The following is a 24243-nucleotide window of genomic DNA, read 5'->3' on the forward strand; positions in this document are numbered from 1 at the left end:
CATAAGCAGAGAGCTGGATGGAAAGAGGAGCAGCCAGGACAGGAACCAGCACCTATATGCTGGCGCCACAGGCAGAGGCTTAACCTACTGCACCACAGTGTCAGCCCCTAAGAGAATATCTGTTAATCTATGAAGGCTTACATATGGTTTGTCCCACAAGAATTTGTGTGTGGGAGGCTTGGTTCTCAGTGTGGCAGACAGGAGGTGGTGAGACCATTGGAGTTGCAGCTTAGTGGAAGTCTGCAACACTGATCCCTTCCCCTGGCTCTGGCTCCCTGTCTCACCAGATGTTCTCTCCCTTTTACTTGTGCTCCTGCCTTGGTAGAGCTATCCACCATGAGGTGCTGTGGCCCAGGGGTCCTCAGCAGAACCAGCACCATGCTGTTTTGCCTCTCAGTCTCCAAAACTGTGAATTAAATAAACCTCATTTATTTTTAAGTACCCAGCCTCAGGTACATAGTAACAAAAGACAAGACTAATACAAAAGCAATTATAAACTAGGATGCATTTAGATTTCTTTGTGGCACAATCTATTAAGTGCCAAGTAAAAAGAAAACCTGCTGTTAAATAAAAATATATTAAAATTTTTCCTTGAATATCATTCAGTATTGCTCTGTGAGTAAATAACAGCTAAAATTTTCAGAGTAATTTCTTAATAATTTAATTTAGATAATATTCAGTTAATAGTTTATAACATGAGCTGTCATTTTACTATTTCTTCTGAGTTATGCTAAACCAGACTTTGCTATAACATTAAAACGAAAGATGAATTTTCAGAAGTGAGACATCTTGAAACACACGAACATGACACACCTACCTAAAATCAGATGCATTCTGTCCTTGTTGACTTCTGGCAAAGATTTAGCACAAGCCGTTGTTCCTGATGCCTGGTTTAAACTGGCAGATGTAGAACGTTTTTGCAACCCAGATATTGTTGCTGCTTCTGTGGACTCTGAACATGTAAACCCTGTGCTATTTAACCAAAGTGCTACCGCATGGAGAATTGGGGCCCAGGAATTCCTATAGTGAAGTCTGGCTGTATCAATAGTCTCAGGAGTGTAAAATGCTCCACCTATGAAATGACCAATCAATTAAAAGCATTACTTTTCATTATAAATATCCACTCATTTAAGAAGAATTAACTAAAACATCTGTTACATACAAAATGAACAATCTGGCCATAAAGTTGCTCCTCTTTACAGGCCACTAACACTAACCACTTCCCGGTAGCAGCCTTTCTCGTCCTTACTAATGCTATGTTTCCAGCCTTCTGCTGCTGCTGCTGCGAGATTTCCTTACCCTTTCCTATCCTTTGTCACAGGATTTACCTCTTCATTGTCGCCAGTGACTCCTAAAACCCCTATTGTCTCCTTCTCTTTCTACATTTTCTTTTTTCTCTTCTGCATCTCCTCCCCCTCCCATTCGACCAATATACAGGACTTTCGTATCTCTTCTTGCTGTCATGATGGTTGAAAGAAGGGGAAAAAAATTGGGGCACTCTATTATCATTATCACTAATATATGGGAAGACGAATGGATTTTTTGAGTAGGATGTGATAGTACCTTTACTAAATATGAAAAACATTAGGAAAACTCTACAGGAGAAGAAAAAAGTTTTCCCAATGACCACCTTTTCCCAAGCTTTGCCTTCCAGAAATTTTCCCTCCCAAGATGATACTCTCTTTCACACAGATTAATTATGGTGTTTGCCTTTTAAATGTGCTTTGGCATCAAAATGTTTGTTTGGAAAATTGTTAGTGTTGAGCTGATTCTGAGAAGAAATATGTACATAGTTCCACATGAAGTTTCCTAAATACTAAGTTTAGTTATAAAATTGTACATGTAAAAATTAAAAAAAAAGAAAAACATTAATGATTCCTACATTTATTTTAATAGGAAAACTAAGTAGAATATAAACAATTTGCATAAGACTTTAGGAACACAATTCATGGGCTGACTAGGGAAATGCATACAATGACTACAACAGCTGTAAACTTCATCATGGTTGTTATGGTTTGGAAGTGTCTCCCAAAGGTTCATGCACTAGAACTCTGGTTCTCAGTGTGGCACTGTCAACATGGTAGAACCTTTAAGAGGTGGGGCTTAGTGGAAAGAATTAGGTCATGAGGGGCCGGCACACTGGCGCAACCAAGTGCTTGGGCCCCTGCACCCACATGGGAGACCCAGAAGAAGCTCCTGGCTCCTGGCTTTGGATCAGCCCAGTTCTGGCCACTGTGGCCATTTAGGGAGTGAACCAGTGAATGGAAGACTTCTCTCTCTGTCTCTCCCTTTCACTGTCTGTAACTCTATCTGTTAAATAAATAAATAAAAATCTTAAAAAAAAAAACAAAAAACAAAACGAAAAACTAGGTCATGAGGATTCCAACCTGATAAATGAATTAATGCTATCTCTTAGGAGTGGACCAAGTTTCATGGAACTGAGTTAGTTCTCCTGAGAACTGGTTGTTACGAAGTGAATTAGACTTTATTGGCTCGCTCTCTTGCATCCTATCTCATCTCTGATAATCTCTATTACACACGATTGTGCCATGTGATACTATCAGCCACGAGGTCTTCATTAGAAGTCAATGCTAGTTCCATGCTCCTGGGCCTCCAAAACCATGTGTAATACCCAGCCTCACGTATCTTGTCATAGCAACACAAAATAGACCAAGACAATGCTTATGAATAATGACTTGTTATCCTGTTATTTTAAGCATCCTAGGTTATACAGCTATTACTATAACAGTGTAAACATTTTTGCTTTAGCTAACAAAAAAGTTTTGTGCTATATGATCATGAATCCAAAATCCAACATGGAGAACATGCTCTTATCTCATGTTGAAGTCTACAGAAATTTAGGATGTTTTACATATATATATATATATATATATATATTTATATATTTAATATTTATTTATTTGAAAGGCAGAGATACAGCGAGGAGGAGAGAGAGATCTTTTCTCTGCTGATTCACTCCCCAAATGGCCACAACAGCTGGGACTGGGCCAGGCCAAAATCAGTACCCAGGAGCTTGTTCTGGGTCTCCCACATGGGTGCAGAGGCCCAACCACTTGAGCAATTTTCCACTGCTTTCCCAGGCTCATTAGCAGGGAGTTGGATCAGAAGTGGAGCAGCCAGGACTTGAACTGGTGCCCATATGGGATTCTGACACTCTAAACGGAGGCTTAACCTTTTATGAGTTGACTCCATAAGATGTTATATTATTACTACTGCTGTTAGTCTCCACTAAGTCCATTTTGTTTAACTGCCACTTTGGACTCCATAAAATAAAACTCTGTGGGCCAGCGTTGTGGTGTAGTGAATTAAGCCAGCGCCTGTGATACCAGCACCTATGAGTGCCCGTTCAAGTCCCTGCTACTCCATTTCTGATCCAGTTCCCTGCTAATGTGCCTGGGAAAGCAACAGAAGATAATCCAAGTATCTAGGCCTCTGCCATCCATGTGGGCGAAGCTCTTAGCTCTTGGCTTCAGAGCAGGCCCAGTCCTGGTCATTGTGGCCTTTTGGGGGAGTGCCCCAGAGGATGAAAGAGCTCTCTCTCTAATTCTACCTTTCAAATAAATAAATAAATCTTTAAATAAATAAGTAAAAAAGTAAAACTTTGAGTATACTACTTACCATCTGGGGGGAGCTGACTAGCGAATTCAGCTGGCAAAGTTAAAAGTGCATAGTCTTTCAATGCTGCCAACCACAGGCGGCTCAGTGTTGGCAGTTCAGGTTGTACCAGTGTTATTAAACTATCTGGTGGGAGTTCATCTATCGTCCCATAGTCATCCTCATCATCATCAGTATTTTTAATTGTTCTTTTTGGTTTGGACTCAGCTTCCTTTTTAATATTCATAGCAACCACATATACCTAACGAGATATTTAGGAAGTGAAAATAACAAGACATTACATTAGACAGAAAATTAGACATTTTAATTCTTTATAATCAAACAACTGAGTCATCAAAGGTAACTGAGTGGAGAAGTTAGAAAACATACAATTTAATGATTTGCTGATAACTACAAGAGAGTATTTTCACTTGCTTTGGAGGCCACTCTCTTTTTTAATCAACCTGACTTGTGACTATTCCTCTCACAGCATATTCCTTGAGTAAAACTTATCGGAGACTTTGCTGGCTTCCCTCGTTCTGCTTCACAAAGCCCCTCTTTTGGTTTTCATTTTTGCCACAGGGTATAACTTCCTGTTTACTGCCCTCACTTTTCTGGACTTACTAGACACAATCAGACAGCATTCAAAGAAAAAAAAAAAGGTTGAGATGAGAGGAGGGAGGTGGCCAGAGAAAGGATTTCTATAAATATCATTCCAAACCCCTTCTTACAAAGCCCTTAAATGATATTTGGCAATCTAGTGTTTACAACAGAGAGATGAGCCAAGAATACAATTTTTGAGTCACACACATGATCTCTATCTTTTCCTCTCTAGTTCGTGAACCAAAAAGACTTTCCTAAAACACGATTTTAAAGACTCTTCTTTACTGAGTTATATTTGTTCATTTTCCTCTGTTTTTGTATACACATTTAGGCTTTGGCAACTTGCATGTACAAAGCTGAAATACATACTAATGTAAAAACTAAATAAAGAAAGAAATAAAATTGGGGTCGGCACTGTGGCACAGTGGGTTACAGCCCCAGCCTGCAGCGCTGGCATCCCATATGGTCACCAGTTCGAGTCCCAGCTGCTCCTCTTCCAATCCAGCTCTCTGCTATGGCCTGGGAAAGCAGTGAAAGATGGCCCAAGTCCTTGGGCCCCTGTACCCACGGGGGAGACCCAGAAGAAGCTCCTGGCTCCTGGCTTTGGATCAGCTCAGCTCTGGCCATTGCAGTCATTTGGGGAGTGAACCAACAGAATGGAAGACCTCTCTCTGGTGCTACCTCTCTCTGTAACTCTCTTTCAAATAAATAAAATAATTCTTAAAAAAAAAAAAAAAAAGAAAGAAAGAAAATCAACAAAGAAAAAACTGCACCAGATAAAAATCTTGAGAAAACTGCTTTCCCTGCACAGTGTTGTTCCCATTTTATCTTCAGAGGAAGCTATGCATCTGTACAGGTACACTGTAGACTTCCTGATGGGAGCGACCCGTCTTCCCTCTACCCCTACACTGAGCACACAGCACAGAGAAAGTATACTGTAAGTGACTACATTCTAAAGTAGGGACTATGGATCTGAAGTTATAAATATGCCACATACATATTTTCTAGTGGTAATAAGCTTGTATTGGACCGGCGCTGTGGCATAGTGTGTAAAGCATCAGTATTCCATTTGGGTGCTGGTTCAAGTCCCAACTGCTCCTGTTCTGATCCAGCTCTCTACTATGGCTTGGGAAAGCAGACAATGACCCAAGTCTCTAGTCTAATCTAGTCACTGTGTGGGAGATCGGGAAGAAGCTCCTGGCTCCTGGCTTCAGATCAGCCCAGCTCCGGCACTGAGGCCATTTGGGGAGTGAACCAGCAGATAGAAGATCTTTCTCTCTGTCTTTCCCTCTTTCTCTAACTCTACCTCTCAAATAAATAACTCAAAAACAAAATAAGCTGTCTTTCCTTCTAAACTTGTTATTACACTGATATTTTAAGAAAATGCCTCAATAAGCACTATATTTAGCCATTCACTCCTCAGCTCCTTACTAGGCACTTTTTGCCTTGCTTCTGTTATTATGCAAAGCTCTGGAGCCAAAAACACAAATAATACATGATTTTTTTCTTTCCATGAAACTCACAGACTAATGTAAATAGAGTGGAGCAGGAAAGTGCTGAGAAAAGGAATTTTAAAAAATTATTATTATTATTTTTTTTTTTAATTTTTGACAGGCAGAGTGGACAGTGAGAGAGAGACAGAGAGAAAGGTCTTCCTTTTGCCGTTGGTTCACCCTCCAATGGCCGCCGCGGTAGCGCGCTGCGGCCGGCGCACCGCGCTGTTCCGATGGCAGGAGCCAGGTGCTTCTCCTGGTCTCCCATGGGGTGCAGGGCCCAAGGACTTAGGCCATCCTCCACTGCACTACCTGGCCACAGCAGAGAGCTGGCCTGGAAGAGGGGCAACCGGGACAGGATCGGTGCCCCGACCGGGACTAGAACCCGGTGTGCCGGCGCCGCAAGGCGGAGGATTAGCCTGTTGAGCCACGGCGCCGGCCTTAAAAAATTATTTCTAATAATTTATCTTCCTTACTCCACTTCATTAATGCCAATGTAGTGTCAGGCACCTAACAAGCATCCCAAATTTTGTATAGTGAAGGAATGAATCAAGGCCGGCGCTGCAGCTCAATAGGCTAATCCTCTGCCCGCGGTGCCGGCACACCAGGTTCTAGTCCCAGTCGGGGCGCCGGATTTTGTCCCGGTTGCCCCTCTTCCAGGCCAGCTCTCTGCTGTGGCCCGGGAGTGCAGTGGAGGATGGCCCAAGTGCTTGAGCCCTGCACCCGCATGGGAGACCAGGATAAGCACCTGGCTCCTGGCTTCGGATCAGTGCGGTGTGCTGGCAGTGGCGGCCACTGGAGGGTGAACCAACGGCAAAACGAAGACCCTTCTCTCTGTCTCTCTCTCTCTCTGTCCACTCTGCCTGTCCAAAAACAAACAAACAAACAACAACAAACAAACAACAACAAAAAAAAGGAATGAATCAAAGGGAACACCGAGGACAGACAGGTCTCAACCTTGAGAGCTAGAAATAGGTAAGATGGAGTTAACCTGCTCGGGGCTGGTGCTGTGGTGTAGCAGATAAAACCATCGCCTGCAACACCGGAATCCAGTGCCAGTTTGAGTTAGCTGCTCCACTTCTGATCCAGCTCCCTGCTAATGAGCCTGGGAAAGGAGTGGAAGATAGTACAAGTATACTTGGAAGACCAGGAGGTGGCTCCTGGCTTAGGTCTGGCTCACATTAGCTGTTGTAGCCATTTGAATATTTAACCAGTGAAAGGAAGCTCTCTCTCTCTCTCTCTCTCTACCTCTCTCTGCTAAGTGGGCCTTTCAAGTAAATAAAATAAATCTTAAAAAAAAAAAAAAAGAATTCACTTGCTCACAGTCAAAGATGGAAAGGAGGATGGTTATCAGAGGGGATAGCAAGAGCAAGATCATAAAAACAGGAACTGGCTCTTTGAACAAATGGCAAGTTTTGAGGATAGCTCAAACATAGGATATAAGCTGGAAGTAGCTGACACTTTTATTCTGCAGACAATGGGGGAAAGGGGAAGTATCACTGCAGGATTTCCTCTTTAAAATTTTTATTTATTTATTTGAGCGAGAAAGAGAGAGAAAGAGAGAGAGAGAGATACAAAGACAAAGACAAAGCCAAACAGAAAGACAGCAAACTCTCATCTGCCAGTTCATTCCCCAAAGGCCACTGATGGTCAGGGCACATGGCAGTGCTGGGCCTAACCTGGGGGACAGGAGTATAATTGAGGTCTCCCATGACAGTAGCAGGAACTCAGTTAGTTGAGCCATCACAGCTGTTTCCTAGGGTACGCTTTGTAGGAGGCTAGAATCAGGAGCCAGAACTGGGAATTAAACATAAATAGTCTAATGTGGGAAGCAGGCAACTTAATCAGTAGGCTAAATGTCTGCCCCAACTACAAGATTTTAAGGGCACACATATACATTTTCTCCACCTCTTTTATCTGAATAACTGTGCTATATAAATTTCTGAAAATAAAAGCTTAAAAATGACTAATAATTCCAGTTTCTAGGTTTTCAAATTCTGTCTTTGATGCTGTACAGAGAATTTTGTATTGGTTTTATTGACTGAAATATCATGAAGTTTTCCCATGTAAATATATTTCATAACCATTATTCTAATGGCTGCAGTGAATGACCCACAATTTATCTAATAATTTCCCTACAGTTAAAATCTTACATTTACTTCTTTATTTAACTTGGGAAATCTTAGATAAGATACATTTTTCAAAAACAAAAGGTATTCACTTATTCACATATTAATGTAGCAAAACAAATTTTCATAAGCTTATCTTTTCCCTGTTTTAGACATTTCTCCTACAATAATGGCCCAGAAATAGAATTACAAGGTCAGTTATTATAAATATTTTTATGGCTCTGACTAGCCACTGCCAGATGTTTTATAAAAGGCTTCTATATTTTATATCATTACCTGCAATAAATGGAACATATTTTTAGACTAGTTTTTACACAAAATTTTTAGGCTGTTTCCTTATTAGGTATAAGAAAAACCAGAAGCATAAGCAAAACAAAGAATAGAAAAACTACACCCAATCCTACTACTCAGACACACCACTGTGAAGATTCTAGACGTTTTCTATATGTATATGCAGACTTCTAAATATTGCGTATGAATGATTCACTTATAATGGAATTTTCTATTCCCTTAATACCACCATCTTTCATGATCAAGAACTATATTTAGGCTATCTCTACTTCTCTAGAAAAATATAAAAAATACCTCAATAAACATCCTTGTGGCAGAATCTTGCTGCACATCCTTTAATATTCCTTAGGATAAAACAGTCAACCAATGTGTAAAGTTTTAAAAAGTGTTTAAAGACATACTACCATTGGAAAAGTTTTACTAACACTGTCATTTTAAAAATTAGGTTAATTTAGCTGGGGAATATTTTTATACTTCTCTTTCTCCTAACTGTTTATTTGTAGGTTGGTTTTCACTTTGTGAATTGTCAATTCATGCTCTTTGCCAAGAGTCTGCATTTTAGAAGGACTGTTTTGAGAAACTGTTGGCTGGAGGATAAAACTGCATAGTCTAGATAAGAGGTAATGACGACTCAAACTAAGGCAGTGAGGAGAGAGAAAGTATTTATAGGTATGGAAAAGGTATACAGGAGCTATTACCTAGCTTAAAAACCAGTTGCCATGTTGAATAGAACTCCATTTTTATTTTGAAACTATAGATACATAGGTACACACACACACATATATGTACAGCATATAGACATATACAGAGCACAGTGATATATATGAAAATTTTACCAGTGACTATCTTTAGGTGATAATACTACAGATGAGTTTCATTTTCATTTTTATACCTTTTCTCTATATTCTGAACTTGTATAGAAAGCACAGACATTGGGGCTGGCACTATGGCACAGAGCGTAAAACTGCCACCCGTGGTGCCAGCATTCTGTATGGGGGTTAGTTGGAGTGCCAGCTGCTCCACTTCCAATTCAGCTCCCTGCTAATGTACCTGGAAAAGCAGCAGAAGATGATCCAAGTTCCTAGGCCCCTCACCCACATGAGAGACCTGGAAGAAGCTTCTGACTCCTGGCTTCAGATTGGCCCAGCTCTGGCTGTTGTGGCCATTCTGGGTAATGAACCAGAAGATGGAAGATCTCTCTCTCTCTCTCTCTTTCAAATAAATAAATAAATAAATAAATCTTAAAAAAAAGAAAAGGACAGATATATCTATCTTTGAAGATAATCATTAAGTAAAAGAAACAGTAATTACTTATTATATATAAGGTGATGAGGTTAAGCAAAGGAAGGAGTCCGGACTCATATTCTGGCTTTGATCTAAAGCTGGGGTAAAACCATTTGTCGGAGGAAAGAGAAAACAGACTTATTTAGATATGCTGAATCTACAGTTCATCCAAATGGAAATTATTTTTTTTAAAAAACATTTATTTACTTATTTGAAAGGAACGTTACAGAGAGAGAGAGGCAGAGGCAGAGGCAGAGGCAGAGGCGCAGAGAGAGAGAGAGAGAGAGAGAGGAGAGAGAGGTCTTCCATCCACTGGTTCACTCCCCAGATGACCACAACGGCCGGAGTTGTGCTGATCTGAAGCCAGGAGCTTCTTCTGGGTCTCCCTCATGGGTGCAGGAGAGCAATCACTGGGGCCAACTTCTACTGCTTTCCCAGGTCATAGCAGAGAGCTGGATTGGAAGTAGAGCAGATAGGACTTGAACTGGTGCCCGTATGGGATGCTGGTACTGCAGGCGACAGCTTTACATGCTAAGCCACAGCACAGTCCCCCTAAATGGATATTGTAACAACTAAAACTACGGGATTTAAGTTTGGGACAGAGATACAGGTGGAAATATATTTTAAATCTTTCAATGTACAAGTAAAAGCTATAAGCTATGGGTGTGGATGAGGCTGTCCATAAAGTATGAGAACTAAAAAAAAAAAAGTGTGTGTGGGGGGGACAAGAAAAATACCAACATTTAAAGAGGAGGCCATTTAAACAGAAGCTAGCAAATGACACTGAGAATGAAGAATGAAAAAAGGGGCTGCCGCTGTGGCTCAGTGGGTTAACGCACTGGCCTTAAGCACCAGCATCCCATATGGTTTGAGTCCCGGCTGCTCCTCTTCCAATTCCAGCTCTCTGCTATGGCCTGGGAAAGCACTAGAAGATGGCCCAAGTCCTTGGCCCCTGCACCCATGTGGGAGACCCAGAAGAAGCTCCTGGCTCCTGACTTCGGATTGGTGCAGCTTGGGCCATTGCGGCCAACTGGGGAGTGAACCAGCGGATGGAAGGCCTCTCTCTCTCTGCCTCTCCTCTCTCTGTGTAACTCTTTCCAGTAAATAAATAAATCTTAAAAAAAAAAAAAAAAAAGAATGAAAAGGAAAGAGGAAAACCAAAAGAGATTAGTGTCATAGAAGTCACAAAAAGCAAAAAGTTTCTATAGGACACAATAGCCAACGCTGTAGAGAAGCCAAGTAAGACAAGGATTAGAAAGTGTCCATTGATTTGAATAATTATGTAATTAGTAATTTTAATCAAAGTAATCTCAATGGAGTGAGAGTAACACACATTGTAGGCAACTGAAACATGAATGATTCAATAGTTGAGGTAGTGAAGATAATGGAACAACTTCAATAAATACAGATGTGAAGAGAAACGATGCTAAGACAGGAGAATATGGGCACAGAGAAGACACTGAAGAGCCAGGATGGGGGAAACCAACAGCACATAACTTTAACCAGTCTCTTCCTCTTCCTCCAAGTTTTGGTTTAATTGTCACTTTCCCCAGGAAGCCTACCCTGAGTCTTCTATTTCAAGTGCCTCTGTCCTGGGCTTCATAACACTCCATTTCTCCTATGATACCACGCCTTACATTTTGTTACATCTACTTGTTGACTAGTTTGTCTTGCTCAGAAAATAGTACATCTATCTTGTTCACCAGTGAATTCTCAACTGCCAACCTAGCACAGAACTGATGCTTAATAACATTTTGTTGAGTGGATCACAAAATGGAATGAGAAGACTCATATTTGAGATTTTTGAAATAATAACATGAATAACAGCAAGTGACATTCATTGTGCATGTAAAATGTGAAAGTCCTTTACATTGATTTATCTCATTTAATTCACAATATAATCCAGTCATCCTTACTTTTAGAGAAAAGAGGCTTTTAACAGGCAGTTAAATAATTCATCCAATACCAGATAGGTAAAAGGACAGTTAATGATTCATACAAATTGAAGGATTTAAAGGTAACCATCTGAGGAGCTGGAAAACTTACAGCCTCAATTTTCTAAATGAAAAAGTAGAAGCATAGATAGATCTTAAGTAAATAAAAGTAGGATGTGCTGGGCATTTGAGAATGTTGGGAGAAAGGAAGCTAAGCAGGGAGAATTCCTAAGCAACATTAAAAGCTGGGCTTGAGGTGCAGTCACTAAATAGTACATAATTACCCTCAAAATAAGAACAGGATTCCAAATAAAAACATACACATTGATTTAGTTGTGATCTAAATTTTAAAAGCAATGATCTTCCATTTAGTGACAGACACAATGCCTGACCCTTCTGTGTATGTATGTATGTATGTGTGTATGTATGTACATTTGTATGTAGTCTTAGAAGTAGAAATTATTTCCATCCTGTAATAAGAAAACTGGGGTTCACAGAGATCAGATCACTTGACTAAGTACACAGATGGTGAACTGTAGAAACAGAACTTGTTCTAGGGCCTCTGATTCAACATTTAATGTTTTATATACTTAACTGTGCCAAATTTTCTAGTAAATGAATCAAACACATTACATAAGTGAGCAAAGATCCAACAGATAACTGATCTAATGATTTATAAAGTAGATGATAATCTTTATATTTGGAGAAATGAATAAATGTGTTGGAGAATTAAGGACAATCTTGAGGATTTTTTTTTATAAAAGCACTAAATCAGACACAATGTAATTTCCTCAGAAACGAAAAGTAGGAGAAAATTCCAGTTAAAAATTTAGGTACTTAAAGATTAACAAAGAATTTGAATTAATTTCAAAGTGAAATAACAAAATCATATTTTCCATCTAAAATTTAATCAGTAAAAATACTGTATGAATGCAAGAGAAAATGCTATTTTACTTGTCCAAGCCCAAAATGGCAGTAGAATAAAATAAAGGGAACTGCAGGAATACTCTAGAGCTTAACCTATAATCTAAAAATCAGAGAGAAAACTAATTCCTCTGCTATCTTACTGAGATCTACATTTTCCCATTTTTTAAACATCCCTCCAGCAACTGCCTATCTGGTGGTCATAGGATGCTGATGCCATGGAAAAAGGGAAGTGAGACTGGGCAGGGCTGGTTGAGGAAGGAATTAGTTACATGAAATATGGGAGGGCAGATGATAAGAATTCTAAAGCAAATGAGGCCGGCGCAGTGGCTTAACAGGCTAATCCTCCACCTTGCGGCGCCGGCACACCGGGTTCTAGTCCCGGTTGGGGTGCCGGATTCTAGCCCGGTTGTCCCTCTTCCAGGCCAGCTCTCTGCTATGGCCCGGGAAGGCAGTGGAGGATGGCCCAAGTGCTTGGGCCCTGCACCTGCATGGGAGACCAGGAGAAGTACCTGGCTCCTGGCTTCGGATCAGCGAGATGCGCCGGCCGCAGCGGCCATTGGAGGGTGAACCAACGGCAAAAAGGAAGACCTTTCTCTCTGTTTCTCTCTCTCTCACTATCCACTCTGCCTGTCAAAAAAAAAAAAAAAAAAAAAAAAAAGCAAATGGAGGAGGAATTTAGAAAAGTGAATTTAAAACAATATAGTTACACATTTTTTAAAAGGGGATTGTGGGAGTCAAAAAAATAAAGCCAATGATTACAAAAACAGAACTGCAGTTTTGATACCAAGTAGGTAAGTCTTCAGAAATTTAATCAGATAAGAGTATTTCTGGGTTTTCCTTGTCTACCTTGCCCACATTAAATAAGGAAAGCCCTTCCTCACTATGAATTTTTTAAAAAACTAATTAACAGATATTCAAAAAGCATTCCAATGACAAGAGTTGTTTTTTTTCAACCAATGGGAGTTGGGAAACTTTTTATTGCAATGGAGAAATGGTTCAAAACAACAGACCATGGTTACCTCTGCCCATGCTTTGAGAACAGCAAGTTTTTCCATGGTTGTGGCACTCTCCCGGTATAGTTGGCTTGAAGATCCTTTTCCAGCCTGAACTTTGTCCAGAGAAGAAACAAGAAGATTGTGTACTCGACGGAGATCATTGAGGTCACTGACCACTCCACTTCCAATCCATGCACTACACACCTAACCAAAGAGATATAAAAATTTTTGTGGACACAAAAAAAGCTTAATACTGTATATATGAAAATGGAATAATTATGATTTTTCTTTCTTGGAGGAAAAACACAAAACAAAAGAAAAAACAGAAACTACACAATACTATGTTTTAAAATTATTATTTATAACAAATTAACAGCAAGAATAGATTTTATAGTACTCTTATAAATAAAACAGTAAGTATTTACTTATCAGGTTGCCATTGTCTAATTTAATAGCACTCATTTTCCACCCAAAGTAGTACAATCTTGAATAATTCTTCAATAAAATTTCTGCTTACTGTAGGCAAAAGGTTATCCTGGCTGCTATGGAAGATTTTAAAAAAAATATGTAAAAGGGGAAAACTTAGTCTCTACTCTGAAGTAAGAAAACACAGATTGAGTGAACATATGGGAACATTTTATGACTGTGATATTTCACTTAAAAACAGAGAGGAAGAGATTAATTCTAGCAGGAGAAATGGGGGTGTTTAGGTATCAAGAAGGCGTGTGTGTATAGACATAGAGGAGCTACATGAGGAAGAGATGTAATTAGGAACGATAATTGGGATCAGATTATGGTAATAGGTAAATTCCATGTGAACTGAATTCAGATTTCATTCTATAGGCAGTCATGAGTTCCTATGGCTTCTGAGCTGGGAGATGATATTATTGGAACTGTACTTCAGGAAAGTTGTGTCAGTGCTTATGCAGAGGAAGTAGTGTGTATAGGTAGTAAGCAGTACATTCAGTAAGTCCTATTACAATACTTGGAATGTATGGCAGATCTGGAGGTAGAAGTTAAAAAGATTTGGAAATCAATTAGACACTTTTAGGGGGCTGAGGCAGAGAGATGCAAAACAAGTAAGGAGGGGCCAGCATTGTGGCATAAAAAGTAAAGCTGCCACCTGCTATGCTGGCACCCACTATGGGGGCCAGTTCGAATCCCAGCTGCTCCACTTCTGATCCAGCACCATGCTATCACCTGGGAAGGCAGCGGAAGATGGCCCAAGTCCTTGGGACTCTGCACCCATGAGGGAGACTCAGAAGAAGTTCCTGACTCCTGGCTTCAGATCCGCCCAGCTCTAGTCATTGTGGCCGTATGGAGAGTGAAGCAGCAGATGGAAGATCTCTTTCTTTCTCCCTCTCTATAAAACTCTGCCTTTCAAATAAACAAACAAATCTTAAAAAAAAGAAAACAAGTGAGGAACCAAAGATTGCCCAATTTGTATTGTCAAAGTGTTTGAACTTGGATGAATGAAAGTGCTGCCACTGCTAAAGAGAGATAATAGAGAAAAACAGGGAAGCTTAGTGGAGAAGTCAGCATGATTTTGATTCCAAACATTTTTACATGCTGAAGTCCAAGTGCCACTTAAGGGACTTGTGGAAAGATATTCAGCAGCCCTCAGTAAACTTGAGTCTGGATTTCAGGAACAAAGTCAAGGGTGTCCAAATAAACCTGGAGATTTCTGCACAAAGGTGATACTAAAGTCACGTTACTAAGTAAACTTTGTTCCAGGACAATTTTCCCCCAAACAGCCTTAAAGCCATACCACAGGGAAAATATTTATACTTAAGGGGCCAGTGAAACAAGTATAAAAAAAGAAAGCAATTGAAAGGAACACCCCCAAAAAACGAGAGAGCAAGCAAGTATAGTGGTAATGGAGCCAAGGGAAGAATTTCAGGAAGGAAGGAGGGTCTGATAGTCACCTTTCTCAACAACAGTTACAAGTTTCCACACTCTTATCTGAAATCCCTGGGCCTAGATATGTGTCACAACTCACAAACTTTGGGTAACAGATAATAAGGTACCTGAATCTCATTGAAGAATATACCTGGCAATATGTGTGACAGCACCTCATAATTACTATAGGTATTTCTGGAGTGGAACAGATTATGAATCACGCTAAGAGACATTAATCAATATGGATAGCCTCCCTCAGCTTCATGTCAGAGCCAAATGAACACAAGTCAGTTCAGCTTCTGCTACCAAATAAATCATGAAGACAGTTTTTTAGTTTTCAGAGCATTTGGCTTTTGAATCACGGAGACAGAACATGTGTTCACGTATTTAATACTTTTTAAAAGTGGAGAACAAACATTTATGTAAATGATTTTATTCTCCCAAAATCTATTCTCAAAGAAGTAAAAACTAAATTTTAAAAAATTAATAAGGGAATTTTAAAAAGTATCAATTAAGGATGTAATGAGATCAAAATAAAAATGGTTGTGGCCAGCACTGTGGCTTAGCAGGTAAAGCCGCTGCCTGAGATGCAGCATCCCATATGGGTACCGGTTTGAGTCCCGGCTGCCCCACCCCTGATCCAGCTCTCTGCTATGGCCTGGGAAAGCAGCAGCAGATGACTCCAGTCCTTGGGCCCCTGCACCTGCATGGGAGGCCCAAGCAGAGGAAGCTGCTGGCTCCTGCCTTTGGATCAGTGCAGCTCTGGCCATTAAGGTCAGTTGGGGAGTGAACCAGCGGATGGAAGACTCTTTCTCTCTCTCTCTGCCTCTCCTTCTCTCTCTGGGTAACTCTGACTTTCAAATAAATAAATCTTTAAAAAAATAAAATAATGTTTGTATGTCAGTTTCCCAAACCAAATAACCTACTTTAATCCCAAGCTTTGTTATATGATCCAGAGATCTATCTCTTTTATTTAAATTTTTTTTTTTTTTTTTTTGGACAGGCAGAGTGGATAGTGAGAGAGAGAGAGACAGAGAGAAGGGTCTTCCTTTTTGCTATTGGTTCACCCTCTAATGGCCGCTGCGGCCGGCGCATCTCGCTGATCCGAAGCCAGGAGCCAGGTGCTTCTCCTGGTCTCCCATGCGGGTGCAGGGCCCAAGCACTTGGGCCATCCTCCACTGCACTCCCGGGCCATAGCAGAGAGCTGGCCTGGAAGAGGGGCAACCGGGACAGAATCCGGCGCCCCAACCGGGACTAGAACCCGGTGTGCCAGCACCGCAAGGCGGAGGATTAGCCTGTTAAGCCACGGCACCGGCCAAGATCTATCTCTTATAAATAAATAATATTTCCTCTTCTCTCTCAGTAGAAAGAGTTCATTTTCTCTGAAGGCCACTGTTAATTAAGGCAGAAGGCTTCATAGAAACATCTTAATAATGGAAAGAGGAAGCAAAACTACACATCCACAAAGAAAGCAGAATTTCAAACCTATCACTGAAGATAGCAGAATCTTCTCTGAAAAAATGATGGGCCACAGCCTTGTACTGCAGAAAGTGGGAAAGAGCTGCTTCTCCTCTATTCTTAGGTAAGCAGATAAAGCATCTGACTTTTGGGGCCAGCGCTGTGGTGCAGTGGGTTAAAGCTCTAGCCTGAAGAGCCGGCATCCCATATGGAAGCTAGTTCTAGTCCAGGCTGCTCCTCTTCCGACCCAGCTCTTGGCTATGGCCTGGGGAAGCAGTAGAAGATGGCCCAAGTCCTTGGTCCCCTGCAACCACATGGGAGACCTAGAAGAGGTTCCTGGCTCCTGACTTCAGATTGGTTCAGCTCTGGCTGTTGTGGCCAACTGGGGAGTGAACCAGCGGATAGAAGACCTCTCTGTCTGTCTCTACCTCTCTCTGTAACTCTTTCAAATAAATAAAATAAAACTTAAAAAAAAAGCAAAAAAACAGAAGCTGATTTTTTGGAGAGGGCAGAGCTTAATGCATGAATCCTTTTTCAGGATGAGGTATATAAAAAAGAGGAATTTAAATGAAAAGTATAGGAACACATGTGTGTGTGGTGGTTTTGTGACTCATTAAAGATACAATAATGTAAGAATAGCCTCCGGGGGCCAGCACCATGGCATAGTGGGTAAAGCCGCCACATGCAGTGCTGGCATCCCAGATGCTCCACTTCCGATCCAGCTCTCTGCTATAGTCTGGGAAAATAGTAGAAGATGGCTCAAGTCCTTGGGCCCCTGCTCCTGCGTGGGGTCAGTTCCTGGCTCCTGGCTTCGGATGGGCACAGCTCTGGCCATTGCAGCCATTTGGGGAGTTAACCAGTGGATGGAAGACCTCTCTCTCTGCGCCTCTACTTCTCTGAAATTCCACCTTTCAAATAAATAAATAGATCTTTAAAAAACATCTCCCACAAAATAAATTAGGAAACTCACACTGTTGTATTTCCAAGATAAAATTAAATATTGCTTTCTGTTTTTTCCTGGTACAGAAATTCAAAGATATCTACAAATTTACAGAAGACAATTATAGCGAGCCCTGTTTTTCCTCTTACCTGGCAAGCTTTTGCTATTATATCAGATGGTGTATCTTGTGAAAAGGCTGGTCTCAAGGCAGCTCCCACCTAGAAAAATGAATAAAGCATTTTATTTTTAGAGATAAGTAGTAAAAAAAAAAAAAAGAAGCTTCTTGTAACTTTAGAGGTGAAAAAGCACCAAACACATCTTCGTTCCTTTCCTTTTTATCTCCCTTATCTCTCTACAGTTACAATAAACTAAACCCAAACAACCTTTCCTTTGCTTTCTGGCAGGTTATCATTATCAAATCTATATGAGTGCTATATCAAATAGACAATCTTGTCAATTATTCCTTTGTTTTTTAAATTAATAATAAGCAGGATTCTGTGTCAAAGTCACACATTATCAGAGAAAAGAAAAAAACTGCTATTCTGTATATTTTTTTGTTTGCATTTTTCTAAACATATTTCTAACTATACTTTTGCCATGGGTAAATCTCAAATAACTGGATCAATTTCTTTAAAAAACTGAATAGTACTAAAAATTCACATTGTCACTTAAAGACCTTAAAGATGACTTGGACTCAACAAGAGATGCTTTAAAACACTACTCAATATTTATATTTGGGCCAGCCTATGATGTAGCAGGTAAAGGTGCTGCCTGATCCAGCTCCCTACTGTGGCCTGGGAAAGCAGAAGTTGGCCCAAGTCCTTGGGCCCCTGCACCCACGTGGGAGACCCTGAGGAAGCTCCTGACTCCTGGCTTCGGATTGGCTCAGCTCTGGCCATTGTGGTGAATTGGGGAGATGGGGAGTGAATAAACAGAAGGAAGACCTCTCTCTCTCTCTCTCTGTAACTCTGATGTTCAAAGAAATAAAAAATAATAAATAAATAAGACTACTCAAAATTATTAATATAGGGTTTGATGATGTATCAATAAGGAGGCAAAGGAATATGAGCTTTGATTTTAAATAAAAAAATCAGTCACAGAATCTCAGATTAGTAGATTTAATATGTATGAGCTGAATAAAAGGCATAACAACAGTAGCTGGCAAATGGATCTCTGTGATAAAGATACATAATAACTAACTGTAATATGTAAACTGGTATAGAATCCTGTCTTGGAGGACAAAAAATACCATAGAAGAAGCTATAGGGTCAACTGACACAAGTGGAATATGATAAATTATATAAAATAATAATCTCAATGTTGAATTTCCTGAAGTCAGGAAATGTTCTGTGACCACATAAGACAAGGTTTGTAGAATGAAATGTTCAAGGAGAAAAGTATATACTTTAAATACTTTTAAATGGCTTAGGAAAAATTTTTATGTGTGCTGAGAGAGGGAGAGGGTGGGAAGAGGGAAAGAGATAGGGTTGGGAGGGAGAATATCATAGTTAAAGCAAATGAGGCAAAATTAGTAACTGTCAAATATCAATAAAGGGGGGGCTGGCACTGTGGCATAGCAGATAAAGCCGCCACCTGCAGTACTGGCATCCCAAATGGGTGCCTGTTCATGTCCCAGCTGCTCTTCTTCCAATCCAGTTCTCTGTTATGGCCTGGGAAAGCAGCAGCAGATGGCCCAAGTCCTTGGGCCCCTGCATCCACATGGGAGACCTGGAAGAAGCTCCTGGCTCCTGGCTTCAGATCAGCTCAGCTCTGGCCATTGCGGCCATCTGGGAGGTGAACCAGTGGATGGAAGACCTCTCTCACTCTATCTTTCAAATAAAATAAATAAATCTTTAAAAAATATTAATAAAGAGAATGAAAGACTTTTTGTGCTATTCTTTCAACTTTTCTGTAAATTTGAAGTTATTTCTAAATAAAAGTTTTTTAAAAGATCCTTATTCTGGAGCTGGTGCTGTGGTGCAGTAGTTTAATCCTCCACCTGCAGCACCAGCATCCCATATGGGCGCCAGTTCAAGACCCAGCTGCTCCTTTTCCAATCCAGCTCTCTGCTGTGGCCTGGGAAAGCAGTAGAAGCTTGCCCAAGTCCTTGGGCCCCTGCATCCACATGGGAGACCTGGAAGAAGCACCTGGCTCCTGGCTTCGGATTGGCTCAGCTCTGGCCATTGCAGCCATTTGGGGAATGAACCAACGGGTGTAAGATCTTTATCTCTGTCTCTCCCTCTCACTCTCTGTAACTCTACCTCTCAAATAAATAAATACAATCTTAAAAAAAAAAAAATCTTATTCTAATAGACTTGGTATGTGGGAGTAAATAACTACTTCCAGGTTTTCTAGAGCCAGTTGGGCTAGAAGCTGTAACTTTCTCATCTGTAGTTATAAAAAAAAAGAATTATACATTTTTCATGTTTTAAATTTTTGTACATTTAAGAACAATTTTTAGATGATGTATGGTGACCTGGAATCAAGATTTTGGCATAATTACAATAAAAACAATTTATTTTTTCCTTGTTAATATAATTTTAATTTTTTACCCAAACATAGCCTCTGTTGCTAGGATTAGTTTATTGTGTTTCATTTGAAGGACATAATTAAGGGTATAAATCTGAAGAAAAACAAGTATGTATGTTTGGAATGCAATAAAAATTCTATTAAGAGTTTCTAATTCCTTCCATATTAGGTTGTTTTGTTTTGTTTTTTGTTTTTTTTTTTGTTTTGTTTTGTTTTGACAGGCAGAGTGGACAGTGAGAGAGAGAGACAGAGAGAAAGGTCTTCTTTGGCCGTTGGTTCACCCTCCAATGGCTGCTGCAGCCGGCGTGCTGTGGCCGGCGCACCGCGCTGATCCGATGGCAGGAGCCAGGTACTTCTCCTGGTCTCCCATGGGGTGCAGGGCCCAAGGACCTGGGCCATCCTCCACTGCACTCCCGGGCCACAGCAGAGAGCTGGCCTGGAAGAGGGGCAACCAGGACAGAATCTAGTGCCCCAACCGGGACTAGAACCCAGTGTGCCTGCGCTGCAAGGCGGAGGATTAGCCTATTGAGCCGTGGCGCTGGCCCCTTCCATATTAGTTTTAACAGTTATTTTTAAAAATATTTATTTGTTTATTTGAAAGGCAGAGAGAGAGAGAGAGAGAGATCTTTCACCTGCTGGTTCATTGCCCAAATATCTACAACAGTATGAACTGGGACAGGCAGAAGCCAAGAGGCTGGATCTCTGTACAGGTCCTCCCATGTGGGTACAGGGGCCCAAGTATTTGAGCCATCTTCTGCTGCTTTTCCAGGCACACATTAACAGGAAGCTGGATCAGAAGTGGAGCAGCCAGAATTTGAACCTAGCACTCATACGGGATGCCAGCATCACAGGCCATGGCTTAATCAACTACAGCAAAATGTTGGCCCAAAACTGCTGTCATTAAGAGTTAATTTATCCTGGGGCCAGTGTTGTGGCTTAGCTGGTAAAGCCGTCACTTGCAGCAGCTCCATTTTTGATCCAGCTCACTGCTATGGCCTGGGAAAGAAGTGGAAGATGGCCCAAGTGCTTGGGCCCTGTACCCACATGGGCGATCTGGAAGAAGCTCCTAGCTCCTGGCTTTGGCCTGGCCCAGTCCTGACCAATGTGGCCAATTGGGGAGTGAACCAGTGTATGGAAAATCTGTCTCTCTGCCTCTGCCTCTCCTTTTCTTTAACTCTTTCAAATAAACAAACGAATAAATATTTTTAAAAAGGGTTAATTTATCCTTCAGTATAGAAGGAGCAATTGCTTTTTTTTATTTCTAAAAATGCTTATCAAGCCTTGACATATAAATAATGGCAGCAAATCCACAACATCCTTTTGAAAAATGTTCCTTTTATCTTGTACATGGCATGGCTAAATATTTCAATGCAAGACTGGGAAGTCAGGAGTTTCTATTCTAGTTTTATCACTAATATGCTATCACAACTTGAAAAGAGTGACAACAGTTTAACATTATTTTTTCTTTCATTGTGGGTTGACTGAAACAATGTTAGAGACAATGGAAGCAAAAGTATGCATTCTACATGCAAAAACTAGTTGCACTCCCAATACATTTCTCCAGGGAGTCTTCACTCCTTCACAGGTTACTCAAAAGATTGATGTCAGTTTCCAAATAAATAGAAAAAAATCTCACATTAGCTTGATACTGCTCCAGAATCACATGACCTGGAAATTCTGGCTCAGGGACAGATGCAAATTTCTTGATAATGTCTTCAAGTGCCTGGAGCCCAGCCATTCGCAGTTGGTTACTATGATCAGTTGCAGCCATAAATGCCATGCGAATCAGGTCAGAGAGATGAAGTACCAAAAGGTCATCTAAAAATAAAAATAGAGTGTATAAAGGAAAACTTCTCCAAAAATAAAGATAATAACATAAATACATGAAATAATTTCTGAAAAAGCACTTATGAAGTTTTAATATAACAATATTTAAAAAATAACAATATTCTTTCAAGAGAACTTTTATATCACTCTTTATTTTTTTTTAACATTTCTGGTTTTTTTTTTTTTTTTTTTTAAATTTTTGACAGGCAGAGGGGACAGTGAGAGAGAGACAGAGAGAAAGGTCTTCCTTTTGCCGTTGGTTCACCCTCCAATGGCCGCCGCGGTTGGTGCGCTGCGGCCGGCGCACCGCGCTGATCCGATGGCAGGAGCCAGGTGCTTCTCCTGGTCTCCCATGCAGGTGCAGGGCCCAAGCACTTGGGCCATCCTCCAGGGCACTCCCGGGCCACAGCAGAGAGCTGGCCCTTGGAAGAGGGGCAACCGGGACAGGATCGGTGCCCCGACCGGGACTAGAACCCGGTGTGCCGGCGCCGCAAGGCGGAGGATTAGCCTAGTGAGCCGCGGCGCCGGCCTATATCACTCTTTAAAAAACAGAAATAAACAGTAATATTGATGATTGAAGGATGCAAAATGACCCCTGGAACAGAACTTTCCCCAAACAAGTCTGTACTTCTTTTAAAACTTTTAAAAACGTTGGCAGACTTTTTCTGCAAAGGACTAGATAATAATCATTTTTGGCTTTGTAAGCTATGTGGTCTCTAGTGCAACTACTCAATTCTGCTGTTATACTACAAAATCAACCACATACAATATGTATACAATATGTGTGTGCTGTGCCCAAATAAAACCTTATTTACAAAAACAGGCTGTGGGTTGGATTTGGACTGCAGGCTGCAGTCTGCCAATCCCTAACCTTAAAAAACTCAGATTTGGGCCAGCGCCGTGGCTCAATAGGCTAATCCTCTGCCTTGCAGCACCGGCACAACGGGTTCTAGTCCCAGTCGGGACGCCGGATTCTGTCCTGGTTGCCCCTCTTCCAGGGCAGCTCTCTGCTGTGGCCCGGGAGTGCAGTGGAGGATGGCCCAAGTGCTTGGGCCCTGCACCCCATGGGAGACCAGGAGAAGCACCTGGCTCCTGGCTTTGGATCAGCGCGGTGCGCCAGCTGCAGGGCGCCGGCTGCAGGGCGCCGGCTGCAGCGCGCTCGCCACAGCGGCCATTGGAGGGTGAACCAACGGCCAAAGAAGACCTTTCTCTCTGTCTCTCTCTCTCACTGTCCACTCTGCCTGTAAAACAAACAAACAAACAAAGAAACAAAAAAAACACAAAACTCAGATTTGTAGTCAGGAAAATTAAATCCACAAAATAAGATGAAAAAGATTTTAATAAGAACAAAATGGGGGAAAGCCATGTGGGTTGCTTTAGATATTTTCTAACAAAATGTGAAAGCAAACCTTGAAAGAATTCAAAGGATACCAAGTAATTTACCTAAATCCCAGAACAAAGTCCAACACTATTTAAGGGAACATAGCAAAATCCAGCATTAGCACCATAAAAGTAGCAGTGTCTGTCATCTAATAAAAAGTTATGAAGCATGCAAAGTAGGGGAATATGTCGAAAGAGAGAGTGAGAGAGAGAAGGAAAATCAATAAACAGAAAAAGGTCCAGAAATGAAAGCATATTAGCAGATAAGGACTTTAAACAGCTTCTATAAATATGTTTTCTATACTTAACAAGGGAAAGAAAAGCAAGAGCATGATCAAGACAGAATGAAATGAAGGGAGGGAAAAACACAAAAGGGGTGTTTAGATATATAAAATGTCTGAAATGAAAAACATACTATATTAAATAGATTAGACACTAAACAGTAGTGAACTTAAAAAGACACCAACAGAAATTATCAAAAGAATTTATCAACTTCAAGTACTTAAAGTTCTTCAGGAAGCTGCAAGATTCTCAGAGTCTTTTGATACAGTAGCAATTCTGTGGCTCCATCTGATCCACAATCAGCTTCAACTTAAATAGGTTTCTATTGTTGGCACTGTTGTCCTCAAGGTTATAATGTGAGTATCTTCACATTTGCTCATGTTCCTACCTAGAATACCACTTTCAAATCTTCAGCCTGAGAGGGGAAAGCATTTGGCTAGAGCTTTCTCATCTAAAGGAGGCAAAACCACACATAAGGCATTGTGGTGTAGTGGATAAAGCCACTGCCTGCAGTGCTGGCATCCCATATGGACGCCAGTTCAAGACCCAGCTGCTCTACTTTCAATCCAGCGCTCTGCTGTGGCCTGGGAAAGCAGTAGAAGATGGTCCAAGTCCTTGGGCCCCTGCACTCGTGCGGGAGACCTGGAAGAAGCTCTG

At 40.9% G+C, this 24243-nt stretch overlaps 1 protein-coding gene across 5 annotated transcripts in view; it reads right to left on the minus strand.

The window, feature by feature from the left end:
- HEATR5B (HEAT repeat containing 5B) overlaps window positions 1-24243 on the minus strand; it is a 124208-nt gene that overhangs the window by 24353 nt on the left and 75612 nt on the right. For all 5 annotated transcript variants that reach the window (XM_062209252.1, XM_062209249.1, XM_062209250.1 and 2 more), the window contains 5 exons: window positions 21734-21915; window positions 17718-17786; window positions 13296-13475; window positions 3640-3877; window positions 818-1072 (listed from right to left, as the gene is read on the minus strand). In XM_062209252.1, coding sequence (XP_062065236.1) covers window positions 818-1072; window positions 3640-3877; window positions 13296-13475; window positions 17718-17786; window positions 21734-21915 — 924 coding nt within the window. The remainder of the gene's footprint in view (window positions 1-817; window positions 1073-3639; window positions 3878-13295; window positions 13476-17717; window positions 17787-21733; window positions 21916-24243) is intronic.

The sequence above is a fragment of the Lepus europaeus genome, chromosome 13, assembly GCF_033115175.1.
Source record: "Lepus europaeus isolate LE1 chromosome 13, mLepTim1.pri, whole genome shotgun sequence".
NCBI lineage: Eukaryota > Metazoa > Chordata > Mammalia > Lagomorpha > Leporidae > Lepus > Lepus europaeus.